This window comes from Ictidomys tridecemlineatus, chromosome 6 (genome assembly GCF_052094955.1).
Source record: "Ictidomys tridecemlineatus isolate mIctTri1 chromosome 6, mIctTri1.hap1, whole genome shotgun sequence".
NCBI lineage: Eukaryota > Metazoa > Chordata > Mammalia > Rodentia > Sciuridae > Ictidomys > Ictidomys tridecemlineatus.
The window spans coordinates 7,290,389-7,310,115 of NC_135482.1; the positions used below are offsets into that span (position 1 = coordinate 7,290,389).

A 19,727-nucleotide genomic window follows, 5' to 3' on the forward strand; every position below is an offset into this window, starting at 1 on the left:
CTCTTTCCCCCACCCCCTTTTTTTTCTATACTGGGGTTGAACCCAGGGGTGCTTAACCACTAAGCCACATTCCATCCCTTTTTTATTTTTTGTTTTGAGACAGTGTCTTCCTCCATTGCTTTGGATCTCCCTAAATTGCTGAGGCTGGCTTTGAATTTGCAATCCTGCCTCAGTCTCCCCAGTTGCTCGAATTACAAGCAAGTGCCACCTGCTGGGATTACAGGCATGTACCACCATGCCCCACTACAGTGGTTTCTCAATAGTGATTTTAGACCTTATATACTCATTGCTTATTATAGTAAAAGAAAATTTAGTTGTCTCATCCCTTTTGCCATCTTCCCAAGGAGGCTGTATTATAGTTTTTGGTTAAATCTGAATTAAATGTTGACATTATTATAAATGTATGAATATTGTTGACTGCTTAGCATAATGGTATCTTATCGTTTTATTTGAGTTTCCTTTTCTTGTAATTTTTTTTTCTGAAGTTGATAATTGCCTGTAGCAAAATTTTTGCTCAATTTTCTCTATAAGTGCCAGTAATTCTATCTGTACTTTTTGAGGCTCTCAAGTCTTAAATATCATTTTGGATTTGTTTGTTTTTTGTGATGCTAGGGATTGAAACTAGGACCTTGATTATGCTAAGTACACACTCTCCCACTGAGCTACATCTTTAGAAAATCCTACAATTTTCTACATGGTTAAGCTTATTAGATAATTTATCAAGATATTTATCCATTGGCCTTGTCTGTTTTCTGTTGCTATAACAAAATACTAGAAACTGGATAATTTATAGTAATATTAGTTTATTTAGCTCACAGTTCTGAAAGCTGGAAAGTCTGAGAACATGACACCCGCATCTGGTGCAGGTTGCCTTGCTGCATCATAATGTAGTAGAGGGCATCACATGGTGAGACAAAGCAAGAGTGCTAGTTCGAGTCCCTTCCTTTTCTTAGGAAATCACTCTAGCCATCATGGGGGTCCCACTATCCTCATCTAATCCTAATTGCTCCCCAAAGGCCCCCTTTCCAAATGCTTTTATCATGTAAATTCAGGAATTAAGTTGCCAACACAGGAACTTTTGGGTGACACATTCAAGCCACTGCACCCTGGCTGGGGCAGTGGCTCACACCTATAATCCCAGAGACTCAGGAGGCTGAGGCAGGAGGATTGCAAGTTTGAGGCCAGCCTCAGTAACTCACAGAGTCTGTATCTCAAAATTAAAAAACAAACAAACAAACTGGGCATATGGCTCAATGGTGAAGTATGCTAGGTGTAATCAGTTCCCAGAGCCACCACCACCATCACTAAAAGGTGGATTAACCAACCATAGCACTCTGAGATTTTCCTCCTAGAGTTCCTTTGTTTCTGCTCTGGTCTGTGCTTGTGACTTTCTTGGCCTGCCTTTGAGTTTTGCCTTGCTTCTTTTTCTCCTGGGTTGGAGTTCCTGATGCTTGGATCCTCTTGTCTTTTTATCTTTGATCATTCCCTGGTTTTTGGTGGAACACATCTGGAAAACTTTCTGAAAAAGTTACTTGGGAATAAAATTTTTTATTACCTGGAATGTCCTCACATTTGATTGATAGTTCATAGGCTGTGTAAGTAATTGTAGGTCATCGGTCTTTCTTTCTCTCTTTTTTTTTCCTTCCTTCTCAGGGATTGAACACAGGGATATTTTACCACTGAGCCACATCCTCAGCCTTTTTAATGTTTTAATTTTTAGACAGGGTCTTGCTAAGTTCTTAGGATCATACCAAGCATTTACAGTATTGCTGTTGAGAAATCTGGGCAGGGCTTAGTTTGGAAATTCTTCTGTTCCTTACATTGCTAACCTGGGCCTATGGGATGTGATGCCCACTTTTTGACATTCAGCAGATGACTGTGCTTGTGTGGCTTTGCTCATGTACCTGACATCTGTGGGGATATCTGAAAGTCTATTATCAGCTGTACCCCTTTTCTTCCTCTGTATCGTGAGACCTCTTCTAAAGGTCTTTCTTTTAGGGTAGTGGAACTTCTTATGTGGGGGCAGAGGGTGCCAAGAATCCAAGGTATTAACTGTCAATCCTCTTAAATTCTAGACTAAGAACTGACAAAACATCTCTTTTCATTATACCCTATTGGTAAATGTGGAGGCCAGCTCAGATTCAAGGGGAGAAGAATAGATCCCACCTGTCAGTGGGAGGGGGAGGTGTTAGAATTTGTAGCAATCTTTTGTCTGCCACATCACTCTTCCATTTTTTTTTTAAATTTTTAGTTGTAGATGGACACAATAACTTATATTTATTTATTTATTTTTGTGGTGCTAAGGATCAAACCCATTGCCTCATATGTTTGAGGCAAGTGCTCCACCACCGAGCACAAAATTCCATGATTTTGAGATAGACTTATTTGTTTTTCTATTTGATGTACTCCTTGTTTTTAGATAATCTCCAACATGAACAGGAATCAGGAAGACTTTTTCTTTGCCATTTTTAGAAGTACTGAAAAATAGTTTTAAAGACATCTGAAGATGGTGGGGGTGGTAGTGACAGAGGTTAAGAGCAGTTAGTTAATCAAGACTTGTTTTCCATTTGGGCACACTGGGGCACATCTGTAATCCCAGCAGCTCCGGAGGCTGAGGCTGGAGGAGTGAGAGTTCAAAGCCAGTTGCTCAACTCAGTGAGACCCTATCTCTAACATAAAATACAAACAGGGCTGGGAATGTGGCTCAGTGGTAGAGCGCCCCTGCCTGGGTTCAATCCCCAGTCCAAAACAAAACAAACAAACAAACTTGTTTTCCATATTCAGTGTTGCATCGTCTATACCTATAAAAACTAGAAATAAAAAACTTATTTCCTTTATCATCTTTATCTTCTATGATATGTGGGACCTTACCTAGTATATATGTGGTAGGCTCTCAGGAAACACTTATCCAGCTCTTTCATGTCAATTACACACACACACACACAAAACCAAACAATCAAAAAAACAAGAGTTTTCATGATTTACATGCTATATTGAAAATAAATCAGAATAAAAGGAAACATTTGCCTAGTTAGAATAAAGGTCATTAATTGATTAAAACAATTTATTATTATTATTATTTTTAGAGAGAGAGAGAATTTTAATATTTATTTTTTAGTGTTTTGGCAGACATAACATCTTTGTATGTGGTGCTGAGGATCGAACCTGGGCCGCACGCATGCCAGGCGAGCGTGCTACTGCTTGAGCCACATCCCAAGCCCCCAAACAATTTATTATTATTATTTTTTGGTACTGGGGTTTGAACTCGGGGGCACATCCCCAGCCACATCCCCAGCCCTGTTTTGTATTTTATTTAGAGACAAGATCTCACTGAGTGTTACCTTTCATTGCTGAGGCTGGCTTTGAACTTGCGATCCTCCTGTCTCAGTCTCTTGTGCCGCTGAGATTATAGGTGTGTGCCACTGGGCCCAGTTGATTAAAACAATTTTTTATACAGAAAAACTTATATTCAGAAAAACTGTTCCACTTTCAGAAGAGCCCTGCCATTTGGTTACATGAAACCAGTCCTGTCATGGGCTGTAATAAAGGATCCTGCTAGTCTAGGACTTGTATTTTAAAGTTATCAGCTGTGTGCCTGAGCTCTTCCATTTCCCTGACAACATTTTGTGCTGTTGCTTCTGGTTACATATGTTGCTCTGTGCTGGCAGAAGGCATGCAGCCCCCAAAGGGGGTTGGGTGGTATGGAGGAAAGATGAGGCGAAATCAGGCCAGCAAGAGAGGGAACAGATGGGTTGTGGGAGATGACCCTGCCCCTATGTTTTTTTTTTTTTTTTTTTGGCTGATACTTATCATATGTGAATCAGTAGCCCAGCAATTAGAGTTAGTGATCCTTTGATGAAAAACAAAGTTTTGTTTTGGATTTAGTAGAATTATGAACCTACAATACTAAAACATGGTGTTAATTTTATAGTAAGGAAGGAATTGATATGAGGGTTTAATCCTCTAGAGCTAGCCCTCAACATTTTGGAGCTTGTTCTATAGATTGTCACAGTGTACTGGGATTTTTCTCCTTTTACTCATTTGAAAATGAGTAGAGAGCAGTTTGTTTGCTAGAGAAATAAATCAGTGTATACATTTTCTTTTGTCAGTGCTTACACTTCTGGCCTGTTTCTTAAAGTCAAGGTTAAGTCACCTTTACTTTATGCTTTACTAAGTCTTTGTTCTATGGAATAATATTATTTTGAATAAAATATTATAAGAATGTTACCAAACATACTCAAATGTAGAGCAATAGTATAATAAATGTCTGTATATAGAGAGATATGAGATAGATAAGGTGGGAAAGGTATTGAGGACTGCTGCCCTAAGGAGGTCAGGTTGCAAGGGATCCACAAATGTCATAAAATTGACATTTTTAAGGTCTGGGATTGTAGCTCAGTGGTTGAACGCTTGCCATACACGTATGAGGCACTGGGTTCGATCCTTAGCACCACATAAAAAATAAATAAATAAAACAAAGATATAGTGTCTATCTACAACTAACTAACTAAATAAAATTGACATTTTTAGTCTGCAATGGCTGTTGTTAAAGAAAGCAAACATACTCTTTCAGAATCAAAGGCAAAGAGAATACTGAGCCAAATAAATTACTCTTATATAATTTTCTTTCTAATACACCCAGAGATATTATTTAAATAAAGATAAATCATAGTCAAGATGGAAAATAATTCCTTGAAGGTTAGATTCTGGACTTTCTTAGTAGACATTTGCTTTGAATTCCTAAAACTGTTCACACCCTTAAAGAAACCCTTTTCCCAGTGTTTTTCCATACTACCTCTTTGAATATTTATTCCCTAATATTTTTCTGTTGAACTTGTAACTTGTAAATATGATACTTTAATACTATGCGGCTACTCACTAAATGCTATTTCCCAAATTTTCTTCCATTTTTTTTTTTTTAAGTTGTAGTTGGACACAACACCTTTATTTCACTTGTTTATTTTTGTATGTGGTGCTGAGGATCTAACCCAGGGTCTCGCACATGCAAGGTGAGCGCTCTACCGCTGAGCCCCAATCCCAGCCCCAGTTGTTTTTTGTTTTTTTTTTTTTGAGTAGAAATTCCTTCTTATTAACTTTATTTATAATTTCACCTCCCATCTTCATTACTCTCATCTGGACCTTTTCCAATTAATTTATATTTATGAAGTAGATCAGCCAGAACTGCAGTCAGTTTTGGGGACACTGTTGCCTTACATGAAGATAGATTTTAATGGTCTTTTATTTTTCACTGGCTTTTAAAAATTTTATGGCTAGGTGGTATTTTTTTAAAAATTTATAGTTATAGATGGACACAATGTCTTTATTTTGTTTATTTTTATGTGGTGCTGAGGATAGAACCCGGTGCTTCACATGTGCAAGGCAAGTGCTCTGCCACTGAACCAAAAACCCAGCCCTATTTTGTTGTTTTTTAAAGTCTTTGCTACAGTCTGTAGGGAACTCCCAGGGCATTTCCATTTCTAGATGAAGAACTTTAGCTTTTTTTTTTTTTAAATCACAAAAGCAACAGTTTTAGTGAGAATTTGGAATCTATAAGAAAGTAAATAACTATTCCATAATGTGTATATGCTTGAAAGTATAATGTGTACATGATAAATACATACAATTCAATTTGTTGACTTAAAAATAAATTTAGGGGCTGGAGTTTTGTTTGGCTCAGTGGTAAGTGCTCGCCTAGCAAGCATGAGGCATTGGGTTTGATCCTCAGCACCAAATAAATATAAAATAAAGATATTGTTGGGGCCGGAGTTGTGGTCAGTGGCAGAGCACTTGCCTAGCATGTGTGAGGCCCTGGGTTCGATTCTCAGCACCACATTTAAAAATAAAATAAATAAAATAAAGATCCATTAACATCTGAAAAAAATAAAAAAAGAATACAAAAAATAAATATAAAAAATAAATTTAGAAAGAAGAAAAAATTTTTTAAAATTTTATTAGTTATTGATGGACCTTTATTCATTTGTTTGTTTTTATGCTGAGAATCAAACCCAGTGCCTCACACATGCTAGGCAAGCACTCTACCACTGAGCCACAACCCCAGCACCCCCCCCCCCACCAAAGAAAAAAACTTTTATAGTTCAATCAGACATAACCCTTGTTCTGTGTTTTGATATACTTTGCTCTGTGTACTATTTTTATATGACTATACCTATTATGTCTTAGTTTTTTCTTAGGTCTTAAACACAACTTTAGAATATATATATTTTCACTTTTGAAATGCTTTGTAAAAGTTATTCTCAATTTATATTATATTTTTTCAGGAGAGTACCTGGTGATTGAATCCAGGGGTGCTTAACCACTGAGCTATATCCCCAGCCTTTTTATGTTTTATTTTGAGACAGGGTCTTGCTGAGTTGCTGAGGTTGGCTTTGAACTTATGATTCTCTTGACTCAGCCTCTCCAGCACTGGCTTGAATATGTATATTTTAATTAATTATTAATTCTCATTGTTGAAAATATTTAATTATTGTTGAAAATAGTTTCATGTTATTTATATCTTTGTCTCTTTTAAAATTTTATTTTTAATTTTTCTTTTTCTTTTTCTTTTTTTTTTTTTTAAAGAGTGAGAGAGGGGAGAGAGAGAAATTTTTAATATTTATTTTTTAGTTCTCGGCGGAAACAACATTTTTGTTGGTATGTGGTGCTGAGGATCGAACCCGGGTCGCACGCATGCCAGGTGAGCGCGCTACCGCTTGAGCCACATTCCTAGCCCTAAATTTTATTTTTCTGAGGTGAGGTTTTACTCTCTTGCTTAGGCTGGTTCAAGCTCATGGGCTCGAGTGATTCTCCCACCTTAGCCTTTTAGTGCCAGGATTATAGGTTTGTGCAACCACACCTGGCTCTTTGTCATTTTAAATGTTTTGTTCTTTTCATGTTTCTAGGTATTTTGTTTTTAACATACTAGTTTTGGGTACTGTGGTTGAATATTCATTTAAGTTAAACTATTTGAACTAATGTCCATCATCAAATAGATATCTTTGTATTGGTATTTCTTTTTTCTTTTTTTTTTTTGTATTTATTTTTTAGTTTAGGTCTGCACAATATCTTTATTTCATTTTTATGTGGTGCTGAGGTTTGAACTCAGTGCCTCCCCTGTTCTAGACAAGCACTCTACCACTGAGCCACAACCCCAGCCCATGTATTGTTATTTCTTTATGGAATTGAATGATTTGGAAACTGTTTTCTTTTTCTTTATATTTATTTTTTAGTTTTAAGTGGATACAATATCTTTATTTTACATTTATGTGGTGCTGAGGATCTAACTCAGTGCCTCAAGCATGCTAGGCGAGCACTCTACCACTGAGCCACATCCCCAGCCCAGGAAACTGTTTTCTTTAAGAATTTTCTTCCCTCACATATGTTGGTACAATATGATACTTTAATACTATGGAGCTACTCTCTAAATGCTATTTCTCAAGATGCTCTCCCTTAGTAGTTGGAAGGTAACATTTATTTTTAATATTTATTTTTTAGCTTTAGGTGGACACAATATTTTTATTTTACGTTTATGTGGTGCCGAGGATCGAACCCAGTGCCTCATGCATGGTAGGCGAGCACTCTACCACTGAGCCACAATCCTAGCCCCTTATTTATTTTTTTTAATGTTAATTTTTTTAGTTGTAGTTGGACACAATACCTTTATTTCACTTATTTCTTTTTATGTGGTGCTGAGGATCAAACCCAGGGTCTCATATGTGCAAGACGAGCTCTCTACTGCTGAGCCACAAACCTAGCTCAGTAACCTTTATCTCAGTTATTTCTCCTGACCAGTGTTTCCTTTTAGCTCATTATATGTTAGTACAGTGTTTTTAGTTCATTTGTGTGTTGTCCTCCCAAGTGAACTAGTAGGGAGGACAGTGGGAAATTTGAAATGCACTCATTCTGTGAGTATATTTAATAACAGTGTTAGCTTGCTTTACAAAAAGCTGTTAATAATGGTGGTTTTCCACTTATGTAATTTATGTTAGTATTCAGCATATACTCAATGGTGTGATTTCTTTATGGTACCACTTAAACTTTTTGTTTCTCCATTTCTAGGTTGCCATCACAAAAGCCAAAGTGGATTTCTCCAGTGTGGTGTGCCTGCCCCCTTCCGTCATTGCTGTGAATGGCCTGGACGGAGGAGGGGCTGGCGAAAATGATGATGAACCTGTGCTGGTGTCCCTGTCTGCGGCCCCCAGCCCCCAGAGTGAAGCGGTTGCCAATGAATTGCAGGAGCTCTCCCTGCAGCCCGAGCTGACCCTGGGCCTTCACCCTGGCAGGAATCCCAATTTACCTCCACTTAGTGAGCGGAAAAATGGTGAGATTATATGGAATTATTTCATTGCCTGATTTGAACCAGGATCTGTATGTTTCTAATGCTACAGATTCTTTACTTCATGTCTCTTGAAGGTTTTTAAGAATCTTAATATTTCTTATAAAATAGAGAAATAGTGGTAAGTTTAGGTGATCATGATAAGCCCTGCATTTTCTGCCTGTGTTGCTATAATTGCTTTTGATTTATCTTCCCGCTTCTCTGCTTTCCCCACCCCGTTCTTCCCATGAGTTAATTAATTCAGCAAATACTTATTGAACACTTATGTATTATTGAACTTTCCTAATTAAGATTAGAGATTAAATAGTAAACAAGTCTCTGCTTTTAAACTTTATGTGAATGGAATCACATAATGGTGATTTCTTTGATATATTTTTGAAATTCATCTATGTTGATTTGTTTGTGGCTATAATTAATTTTCATTGTTATATAAGCAATCCATTCTGTGGATATAAAGCAATTCAATTTTATTTGTCCATTTTACTGTTGATCTTTTGTTTTTTTTTTGTATATGTGTGGGGGTATTGAGGGGTGGTACTAGGGGTTAACTCAGATTTACCACTGAGCTGCATTCCTAGCCCTTTTTAATTTTTTGAGACAATATCTTGCCAAGTTGCTGAGGCTGAACTCAAACTTAGGAACTTGTGATCCTTTTGCCTCAGGCTTCTGAGTTGCTGGAATTACAGTCAAGTGCTACAGTGCCCAATATTAAGCTGTTTTACTTAAGGACTATTATGAATCTTGCTGCTGTGAAATTCTTGTTCATGTTCTTTTGGTATATCTGTTGGGATTTTTATTTGAAATATATTATGTATAGGTAAATGAGGAAAATCGGCTTTTCTAAATATACAGGTCTTCTTGCTCATTAATTTATTTTATCTCTGATTAAGTGAATTTTCTTTAATATCTTATGCAGTTTTATACATTTCTCTATAAAGGCCATTGTATATATTATTAGTTTATTGCTGAGTTTCTTATTTTTGGTAGATGTTATAAATGGTATTTTTAATAAACTATTTTCTTTTTGATGCCAGGGCATATACCTGCCAAACCTTTTCAAAATCCCTATGCCTTTTTTTTTTTTTTTAAACATGCAATTCCCTCTATTTGGATGTCCTTTCTCTCCTAACTCTTCTTACTGTCTCTACTTGTCCTTAAGGATTCTGTTCAGGTCTCAGTGTTTTTGAGAAGTCTTTGCCAAGTCAGAGTCATGAACATTTCATCACGGTCTATTTTAATTGGAATTCTTTACTCAGCCATGTGAATGAGCTTGTCAAGACCAAAATCATTGTTAAACTCCTCCCAAAATCCTGCAGTGCCTTCCCATGAGGCTTGTGATGAAAACTTATTTGTGATGACATGGCCTAGTATCTTTTCTGACCTCATTTCTTATCACTTTTTTCTAGCTTACCCTATTCTGTTCTAGCTACATTGACTTTCTTGCTGTTTCTTGAACACATCAAACATGCCCTGCACCGGCACCTTCACTGAAATCCTGGCACAAGCATCATTTCCTTAGGGGGACCTTCCCTGACTATCTTCTCTTAAATAGCTCCCCCCATTACTCTCTATCCTGCTTTTTTTTTTTTAAGCACTTATGATTCATCATTTATTTATTGTCTATTTCATGAAGGAAAAAGCTTCATTTTATTAATTGATATATACCTGACTCTTGGCTCAGAGTAGGCACCCAGTAAATATTACTGAATGACTAGAAGAATGGTTTACTTTTTTGTCTCAAGAGGCAAGAACTGTTTTTATATCCATAGTTAATAGCAGTGTTTGTGAAACAGAAGAAATCTCCATTCTAGGAGATTGTGTGTATGTATGTAAGCTGTGCAGGGGATCAAATTCAGGGCCTATGAGTGTTAGGCAAGTGCTCTACCACTGATCTATACCCCTAGCTCATCTGGGAGATTTTTGTGTGTTCTTTTCTCATTTGTAATTTTCACCCCCTCCACTCCAAATGGCAGCTTCCTAACTTACTGTAATTTTTTTTTCTTAATTTTAAATAATGAGATTTATTTTTATAGTTACATAAAAACATAAATATTATACATGTTAATGGAGCAATATGTAATATTGTGCATATTATAGACTAATATGTCATATTTTGAACCAGTATATGTTACATAACATTAAATCAGGTTAACCATATCTAGCTCCTTAAACATTTTTTAATTAATTAATTAATTAGTTCTAATTTGAATACTACAGCAGAATGCATTTCGATTCATAGTATATACAACTGGAGCTCAATTTTTCATTTCTCTAGTTATACATAAAATAGAGTCATACTATTCATATACCTAGGGTAATGATGTCCATCTCATTCTACCATCTTTCTTATCCCATACCGCCACCCTTCCCCTCCCCCTCCTCTGCTTATCCAAAGTTTAAGCAACATATTTTTAAGTATTGACCACTGCCATGAGAGCTGACAAATGTCAAAAGTTTTATTCCTCCTCTGCCCCCACTACTTAGAACTTTGTGTATTTTTCCCCCCTAAGGCTGAAATATCTTGCTTCATTTCTTTAAAAGTGTTTTCTATTACTTACTGTAATCTTAAGAAGGAGTCAGGGAAAGAGTGGAGACAAAGAAAAAAGTTAACTGATAGAGCTGAGTTCCCATAGCGATGTGAAGGTAGGTTCTAAAGTATTGTCTTTTCCCTGGGCAGGAGTTGGGACCAAGATTCCTTTGGGGTGGGAGGAATGACAATGAAGGCAATGATGGCAAACAGTTCCCTACTATTTGGACAGGAAGTGGATAAAATTGGTGTCAGTGGAGTCATCTCAGTGGAGAAGATGGCAGATACTGGTTTTGAGCTGAGGTATTGGGGTATCCTCACCCTTCTCTCTGAACTTTCCCCTTAGCATATAAATTAAAAATTAAAAGTCTCTCCCTCTGCTTTCTCATATCCCAGACTTCACTGTTGTGGTTTCTGTCACTGCCTGTTCTCAAAAACTGCTGCTGCCATTCATTAGCATTCTTTTTGTTGCAGTTGGAGTAGGTACTCTGTGGTCTTTATCCTGCTTGACCTCTCTGCAGCATTTGACATGGTTGGCCACTCCCTCAGACTTAAAACGAGCTTCCTCCATTGACAACTGTGATATTATCTTTTCTGTAGCTTTTTTCACTCTACCTTTCTAGCCACTACCTTTTCAGTGCTGACCCTTTGCTATCTTTCTATACCTGCCTCCTAAATTTTGTCTTGTTAGCATTCAGCCCAGGGGGAGAAAGACTGAATATGCTTGTGAGAAAATCATTATATATTTTACACTCAGTCTTTGCGTGGTCATTTGTAAAAAGGTTTGGGTAGAAACAGACATGAAAAATCTCTGAGAAGATTGTGATCCTGGAAAATGTGGTGTTGTAGAACAGAGTGGACCCTGGAGTTGAAGGACAGACTTTTTCTTGAATGGGTATGCCACACTGTGTGTTGAGAGGGTGGAGTTAGAAGTTGGTAAGAAGTTTCAAGGTGTGTGTGGTTTTTGTTTTGTTTTGTTTTGTTTTAACTCTTCTGTCTTCTTTGAAGCTGAACACTTAGGTCTAAAAGATATATTTGGTCTGCCTGAAGATCCTGTTCAGCCTGGGCTTAGAGAAGCCTGGAAAAACCTTCCCTTTGAAGATCTGGCCCGTTGGCTCCAACTCAAGGAGTTCTGGCCCCTAGTTAATAAATGTATCATAATGGAAAATAATTTCTTTTACCAACTTTATATTCATTCCTAAACAGTATAGGTTAGTTGAAATTTATATGAATGGAATAGTTCTGTATTTCTCTTTAGTTCAATATAGGCGGTATTTATTCATCTTGTATATAACTGTGATTTATCCATCTTCATTGCTTTATAGGGAAAGCTTTCCTGGATAACTATCCCATAATTTAAAAATTCCATTCTGCGGGTACATATTTAGGTTGTTTTACTTTTAGGCTATTAGTCCAGTGTTGTTGTGAATCTCCTTCATCTTTCCTCGTGCATGTGCACACATATCCAGGACTTAGAAGTTTCTGTTTTATATATCATTACTAGATGATTATACCAGTTCACATACCTTCCAGTAACATATGAAAATTTAATTGCCCTATATCCTTCCAACATTTGGAATTGGTGAGTCTTTTTTGAAGTTTTCCACTCTGCTGGCTATATAAAGATCTCTTATCACATTCTTGATTTTTACTTTACTTTTTCTAGTGAGGTTGAGTATTTTCTTATCAAACATATGGATTTCCTTTTGTAAAGTGGTAAGTTAAATCTATTGCCTATTTTTTTCTAATATCATTTTTTTCTTATTGAACAAAAGGAGTTTTAAAAAATAGTCTGAATATTAGTTTGTTAGTTAAATGTGTCACAGATATCTTTTCCCTTGCTTGTTTTTCTTTATCTTTTTTTTTTATGGTATGTATGTGTATTATTTATTTTTTTTGGGTTGTGCCAGAGATTGAACCAGGGCCTTGCTTGTGACAATCAAGCACTCTGTCACTGAGTTACATCCCCTACCCTCTTTGTGGGATCTTTGGATGAAACATTTATGTAATCAAGTCTTTTATAATTAGTTAATTTTGTATTTTGGGTTTCTGGAAATAATGCTTTGTATGGGTTGAGACAGGGTTCAATATAATTTATTTTCTCCAAACGAATTTCCAGTTTTTGAAATTACTCTTCTTTTTCCACTGATCAGCAGAGTAACCTTTTACATAGTAAGGACTTATCTTTGGGTGGATGTGGTTTTGAGCTTGCTGATTGCTTCTGTTGATCTGTTTGTCTTTGCCTGCACTAATATCTCTCAGGGTTTTTTTTTTTTTTTGGAATTGAACCCATAGGCTTTTGACCACTTATGTACATCATCAGTCCTTTTTTTTTTTTTTTTTTCTTTTTTTGAGATGGGATCTTGGTAAATTGCTAAGGGTTGTGTTGTGTTGTGAATTGCTGTAAACTTGTGATCATCCTTTCTTAGCCTCCCAAGTTGCTAGTATTACAGGTGTATACCACTATGCTCAGCAATAACTTTATAGTTTTAGTTATGATAACTAGCATTTCTCTTTTTCCTTTTTTAAAATTGTTGATTAAGGATTTTTTATCCTAGATTTCACTCTAGGGGTCTTGAGGTCAGGAACAGTGTTAGTCTGAGTCGTCCTTGTCTTTGTGCTGCTCCACTGGTGTTGACACTGTGCATAGTGACAGTATTGCAGGCGTACAGTATGAATGAGACAGCTGTTCATATTTATGGTTATTGCAGCCCTCAACATTTACTATACCTTGTAAAGTGAGCTGAAAATATAGCCTTCTATCCTAAGGCCAAATAATAACATACCTATGGTAGTGTGTGATTCTCCCAAGTTTGTAGCTCTCAACTAGGCTTCTCAGTAGTAGTAAGCTACACAGGTTAGGGAAGCTGCCCAGTACCTGGAGCGACTTCCCTGTGCTGGGTCATGTTAATCTTGTGGATGTTTCACTTTGCTTAACACCAGGTATCTTACCTTTGTAATTTCAGTATTATAATTAGATTTTTTAGAGGTAAAAACATTACATGTTTCAAATTAGCCAGCTGTATTCTGTTTGGATGATCCCAGTTTTGTTGGCAACATCCAAAGTATCATAATCAGGAACCGGTTTAACATATGCTGCTCTCTGTCAGGCCTGATCAGGGTGCTGACCTTGGCTACATCAGTTTCATGGAGCTAGCTTCTTTACAGATCTTTTAATCTAGTGCTTGTTGGCCTTGACATCCACAGTGAACATAAGTGTGTTTGCTTCTACCATCTGCATGGCCAACTCAGTGATTGGGGGAGCTTGATGATGGCATAGTGATCAAGCTTATTTCTTTGGGGTGCTCTTCAAGGGTATTTGGGCTAACTCTGGAGCCACAAGGTCTTAGGCTTCCAGAAGGCAGGTGACGTGTGGATCTTTTAGATTAACAAAATAAAGATGCCTCAATTTTTTTTTTTTTTTTAACTAGGGGTTGAACCCAGGGGCACTTAACTACTGAGCCACATCCCCAACCCTTTTTTTTATTTTTATTTTTTTTGTATTTTATTTAGAGACAGGGTCTCCCTGAGCTTAGGGCCTTGTTAAATTGCTGAGTCTGGCTTTGAACTCATGATCCTCCAGCCTCAACCTTCTGAGTCTGGGATTATAGGTGAGTGCCATACACCCAAAGATGCCTCAAGTTTGAGGCCAGCCTCAGCAGTTTAGACCTTGTCTCAAAATAATAAATAAAAAGTACTGGGGATGTAGCTCAGTGGTTAAGTGTCCTGGATTGGATCCCTAGTACCACACACACAAAAATGTAAGTAGTGGCCCTGAGAGGGGCAGAGAGAGAAAGAGGAGCCATCTGGGACTGTGGTGGAAATGTTAGTGAGGTAGGAAACTGGGATTTTCAAGAAAACTTAGGAAATGGGAAGTTGTTTTATTTTTTTTAAAATTTTATTTAGAATACCTATTTGTAGAAGTTAGCATAATTTTACAGATAATTAGAAAAATTTACTTCTTTTCTCTCAGCAAACATGTATAACAGGTTAGGAATAATAGATTAGAAATGTAATGCATTATAAACAGTATCCTGTGACTATCTGTACATTTACTATGCACCTTAAGGAAAAGAATTTGACAATGTGCTATACTTACACTACAGATAACATACTATTATTTTGTAATAGAAAACTGACCAGTGATAGTGCTTAAATTTATAAATGGCCATTAAACAGAATTTTTAACTTAAATGCGTATTTAGCATGTTAAAAAGTGAAAAAAAATTAACTGAAGTTTTGTGGCCTGTCAGTTCATATGTTTCATGGCATTTTTCTTTAAAGGAAGAATATCAATATTGTAATACTAAAATAATTTTTCATGATAAATGCAGAAAGGAATTTTCCTAAATAGAAAATGGAAAGTTTTAAGGAGAGAATTGAAAGCCTTAAATCCAGTGGAAACGTGGCTGGTTCCTCTTCATTATGAACATTAAAGGCCATGGGCTGCTGTGGGGTGAGGGTGCAAAAGCTAAACACAAAGCAATATTATTGCTATGATTAACAACCTTGTTAAAAGCATTTCTTTATAGCCAGTTAAAAACTGCTACATTTAAAAACTCTACTGATATCCTATTATATTATGTTCCTAAAAGAGACTGTAGATCATCTTAAAGTTGTGTTGATTAGCTAGAGAGTTATGATTAGATGCAAAACTCTTTATTTTATTGGAAATTAAGATCATTATCCTTCATTCCCTTTGTGCTGTTAATTTGAAAATCGTGTTCATTTATACAGAGACCTTATTAAAGTTTAGTTTTGTTTTTTGGAAATGTGACCAGTTTGCACCAAAAATAGTGGAATCGAAGCTGTTTTGAATCATAGAGATTCAGACTTCACAATTGTGAACCCCATTTTTTAAAAATTATTATATACATTTTAATTATTAATCGACCTTTATTTTATTCTTGTATTTGTATGTATTGCTGAGAATCAAATCCAGTGCCTCACACATGCTAGATAAGTGCTCTACCACTGACCCACAGCTCCAGCCCCGTGAACCCTGTTTTAAAGCCTGTTTTCACAATGATTCTGTTGCTTTGCCAATGCTTGTAAGTGTAAATGCAAAATCTGAGCAATGAGGCAAATATCTGTTGCTTCTTATTTCCTCTTCTTTTAAGATTGCTTTTTTAGATTTCCATTTTAAAAATAGGTTTTCTTTAGATCCTTTGTCCTAAAGTGCATATCCTTTGCTGTGGTGAAGTGAAATCAACTTAAATGTCCTGTTTTATTATTCTACCATTCTACCATTCCGCAACTGTTAATATTTCCTATAGGGCTGGATATTGACACTTGTAGCATTGCAAGCACTCTTCTCCCCAAAGAGAAGAGTTTTGGCAGGAGGAAAGCAACCCTATGCCCTTCCTACCATTTTCTGAGCAGAAATCTTATAATTTGTCTTTATTTTTCTCTAAGGATAAAACTGTGAGAACTTGTGTCTTTGAAAAAAACTCACACAGCAAATTGTACAGCCCACAGAGGGAGATAGGAATGACCCAACCTTTTAGGGATGCTTCTCCTTCAGTTGCTAACCTCTGACCAGACTCTCTTGTAGTCTGAGTTGAAATTTACCCATTTTTCATAAGATAGTCAGAGAGCTTGGGTGCCAGAAGGGACCAGTGAGAATGCTGCTGCCTCTCAGAGCAGCATGCAGCCCACACTGGCTGCCGCTCTGTTGCCAGTTGAGTCATTCCCACAGTTCTATATAGAGCTCTTCTTTTAAACATCATGTTCTTGGAGAAAGAAAGGAAGTTTTTCTCTTCCACAGAATCTTCCCCACCCCAATTCTGCTTTGCTTTCTCTTTTCTAAGAATATTGCTCTCACTCACTTAGAGACTGTTCTTTTTTAATGTCTCCTAATGCTTTCATTTATCATTTGTTTGACTGTATAAGCTTTAAAGTATTTGCTGTATTGAGGTTACAGCAGTAGGCTTTCAAGATATGGGCTGCTACTTCACCATAAAGATTGAGAAATTCTAGATAAATAGACCAAACATGGATTTCTAGCTTTCAGCTATTTAAAAGTCCCTCAAATTTGCCAAAAGGCATCTTAATACAATTATTTATAATGAAATAATATAATAAAAAGAACCACGAAGGGCATGAATGAGCTTTTAATTTGGGGACAATAAAAAATTGTATACATGTAGTTTAAAAGGATTTTGGTTTTTGTTTTTATTGGACAATAAAATACCCATGTTTGTTTTTATTCGGAAGAACTGCTCTGTGATAGTGGAATTAGGACTGAAGTTTCATTATCAGGGAAGGGAAATTCTCATACATTGAAGCTGCCTTTCTATTTGCTCTATATCCAGCATGAACATTAAGTATTTTGAGAAAGTCAACATCAGTAAGCTGTCTGTCCACAGATAGCATGTCTCATATGGATGCAAGTAAGGGGCTCTTTTAGAGGACTGGCAGATCTGAGCAACAGATTACAGCTCCGGAATGTATTCTGATGACTTTTTGAAACAGATATTTTAATTGGAGTGGAGGTGGAGAAATAGTTGAGCTTCTGTAGTTAAATATTCAATTTCCTTAGCCTGTTTTCTATAAATATCACAGATGAAAAGACTGTTAGGATTCTCTTCCAGAAAATGTACTTAGTTTACATATTATTTGTATATGTTTAATATGTGTCTAATTTCTCTCCCCATCTCCCATTAATGGATCAGTATGTCAACATTTCTTTCATGAGATTGAATTGTTTGGGTTCTGTTAATCTGTGGCCTTAAACTGCATTAACTCCCCAGTCCCATATAGCAAGGTTCTGAAACAAACCCACCTCCTCATATTAAAAAGAGAGAGTGAAAGCAGTTTTCTGAAAGTCTGTGTTTCTTTCCCCTCCCACTAGAGACAAATGGAAGGGGAGGAGCTCACTCACTGCTCTTAACCACACTTGTCTTTAGGGGAGTGTGTTGGTCTCAGTCAGCAGTAACGCAACTCCTGTGCCATCTTGACTTGCCTGGAGGGTGGTAAATTGTTAACTGCCTGAGAAAGAATGAGTTCTCACAGTCTGGTTTGAGCACCGGCATGAGATTGAATTTGTGAAAACCTTCCATAGCCTCTGAAGACAACATCCTTTTTGTATGACTTCGATTTTCTTCATTATATTTGTGGGCTGCTGTTTCTGAGGAGACTCCGGAATGACTCTGCTGGAACCTGAGATGTTGATGATGGCTGTACAGTCAGGTAATTTCCTGAAAACCTCATTTGCCACGGGCTTCTTAAAAAAAAAAAAAGCTGGGCATATTTGTATTAGGTTTGGAGAAAGATAAAACATAAATGATCCAGAAAATGCACACATTTTCAGGTTTTTATTGCTAAAACAACCCTATCTTTTCTCTAACTGCAAATTCTAGTTATTCAAACATAGCTTTGAATTACATGCTTACTGATCTTTAGACTCTTCAATGGGGAGATCTATTTGAGAAAAGAAAAACTATTTGTCTTCTTTAATCATTTTATTTTTGCTGGTGACACTGCTTTTAATGAACGGTAATTAAATTGCTTTTGTTGTTTTATACATTACTGACTTTTGGCATTACAGTCTTTAATGACTAATTTATACTGTGTTTTGTGAAAAGCACCTTTTAAATTTTTTCTTAACTGTTCTTTTTCTTTTGTGTGATAACTTTTATATTTATTTTTTATATAGCATCTCTGGACATGCTGTTGATAAAACAGGGTTGGGAACAAAATTTGAAGATGGGGAAGTTTAAATAAAAAGGCAGTCAACAGAAAGAATGCAAGATTTTTGAAATTCTGTCTCTAAAAATAGTTTTCCAAATCAAGTGTCTCTTAAAACACTTAAAAATTCCAGTTAGTTTTTAGTGTTTTCTTACTTTTAGTGTTTTTAGGCTTGTAAGTCAGATATCTAAAAATAGGGAATGTTCTTTTTATTTTTAGAATTCTACTAAAATATAATCTGTAGTGTTTTCGTGTTTCAGAGCTAAAAGATTTGTACAAGTGGCATTTGGGGACCTCTTCCTTATCCACTGGCCTCACTTAAAGGAGAAGAAGACTCCTTGGTTCTGGCAGAATTGATCTCCCTGTTCTCCTTGAGGATCACTTAAGTAGTATGTTTTCAGACCTAGATAGGCATCAGTCAAAGAAGGATCAGATACTGTCAAGTTAAGTCTTATGGATGGGGAAGGAGCAGACAGGAAGGATACTGCCATTATTTTGTTCTTTCTGGTTTTACATATACAGCCATTATGAGTCACTTATTGAAGTTTTCTGTTCATATATGCTATGTATTTCAGGTTGCCTTTCCTTTTCCTTTTCCTTCCACAAATCTGTTGAGCTTTGAGTTCTAAACAAGAGAGAAAGTATGCTTATCTGAATGTTTCCCATCTGTCTTTGATGAAATAACTCCCAGTTAAACTGACTTGGATTTTTTCTCCTGTCTATATTTCAGTTCTCTGCTATGTGTAGGCAACTGCATATTTTATCTTGAGGTATAGATTTTAGCATTTGAACTGTCTTTTCCTCCTTTGGTCACCTTGTTAATTATAGATCATCTCAGTCTAGTAACTTTTTGTAGCAAAGTTAAAAGATTGTTTTCCCCTGGTAGTCTCAGTGTTCTCAGCCCTGAAAGGGAATGAGAGGTACTCAATATTTTCTTGTTTAAGAACTGTTTTTCCTTGGACATATGTTGGGCAGGCTAGTTACTTTCAAGGGACAATTGTATGTAAGACAAGTATGGATGAAATTGACAAAGGTGTTAGATACAGGTGGAACCAAAGGTCTGCCAAGAAGAGTATGTACATGGACTTTTTTCTTTTGCCTTGTATTCATAAAAACAGAGAAACTGGGTATAGGAAGGAGTAATGACAAACTGACATCTCAAGTCATTCTGAAATGTTC

At 36.4% G+C, this 19,727-nt stretch overlaps 1 protein-coding gene across 3 annotated transcripts in view; it reads left to right on the forward strand.

The window, feature by feature from the left end:
* The window catches only part of Mrtfa (myocardin related transcription factor A), a 181,294-nt gene that overhangs the window by 63,791 nt on the left and 97,776 nt on the right, over window positions 1-19,727 (forward strand). The window contains exon 2 of one of the 3 annotated variants that reach the window (XM_078052692.1): window positions 8,056-8,317. Coding sequence is in view for 1 of the 3 variants with exons in the window: in XM_040277642.2 (XP_040133576.1) it covers window positions 18,005-18,050 (46 nt within the window). In the remaining 2 variants the exon portion in view is untranslated. Of the gene's footprint in view, window positions 1-8,055; window positions 8,318-17,805; window positions 18,051-19,727 lie in introns of those variants that run through there. The other 2 variants (XM_005322225.5, XM_040277642.2) reach the window with 2 other exon arrangements.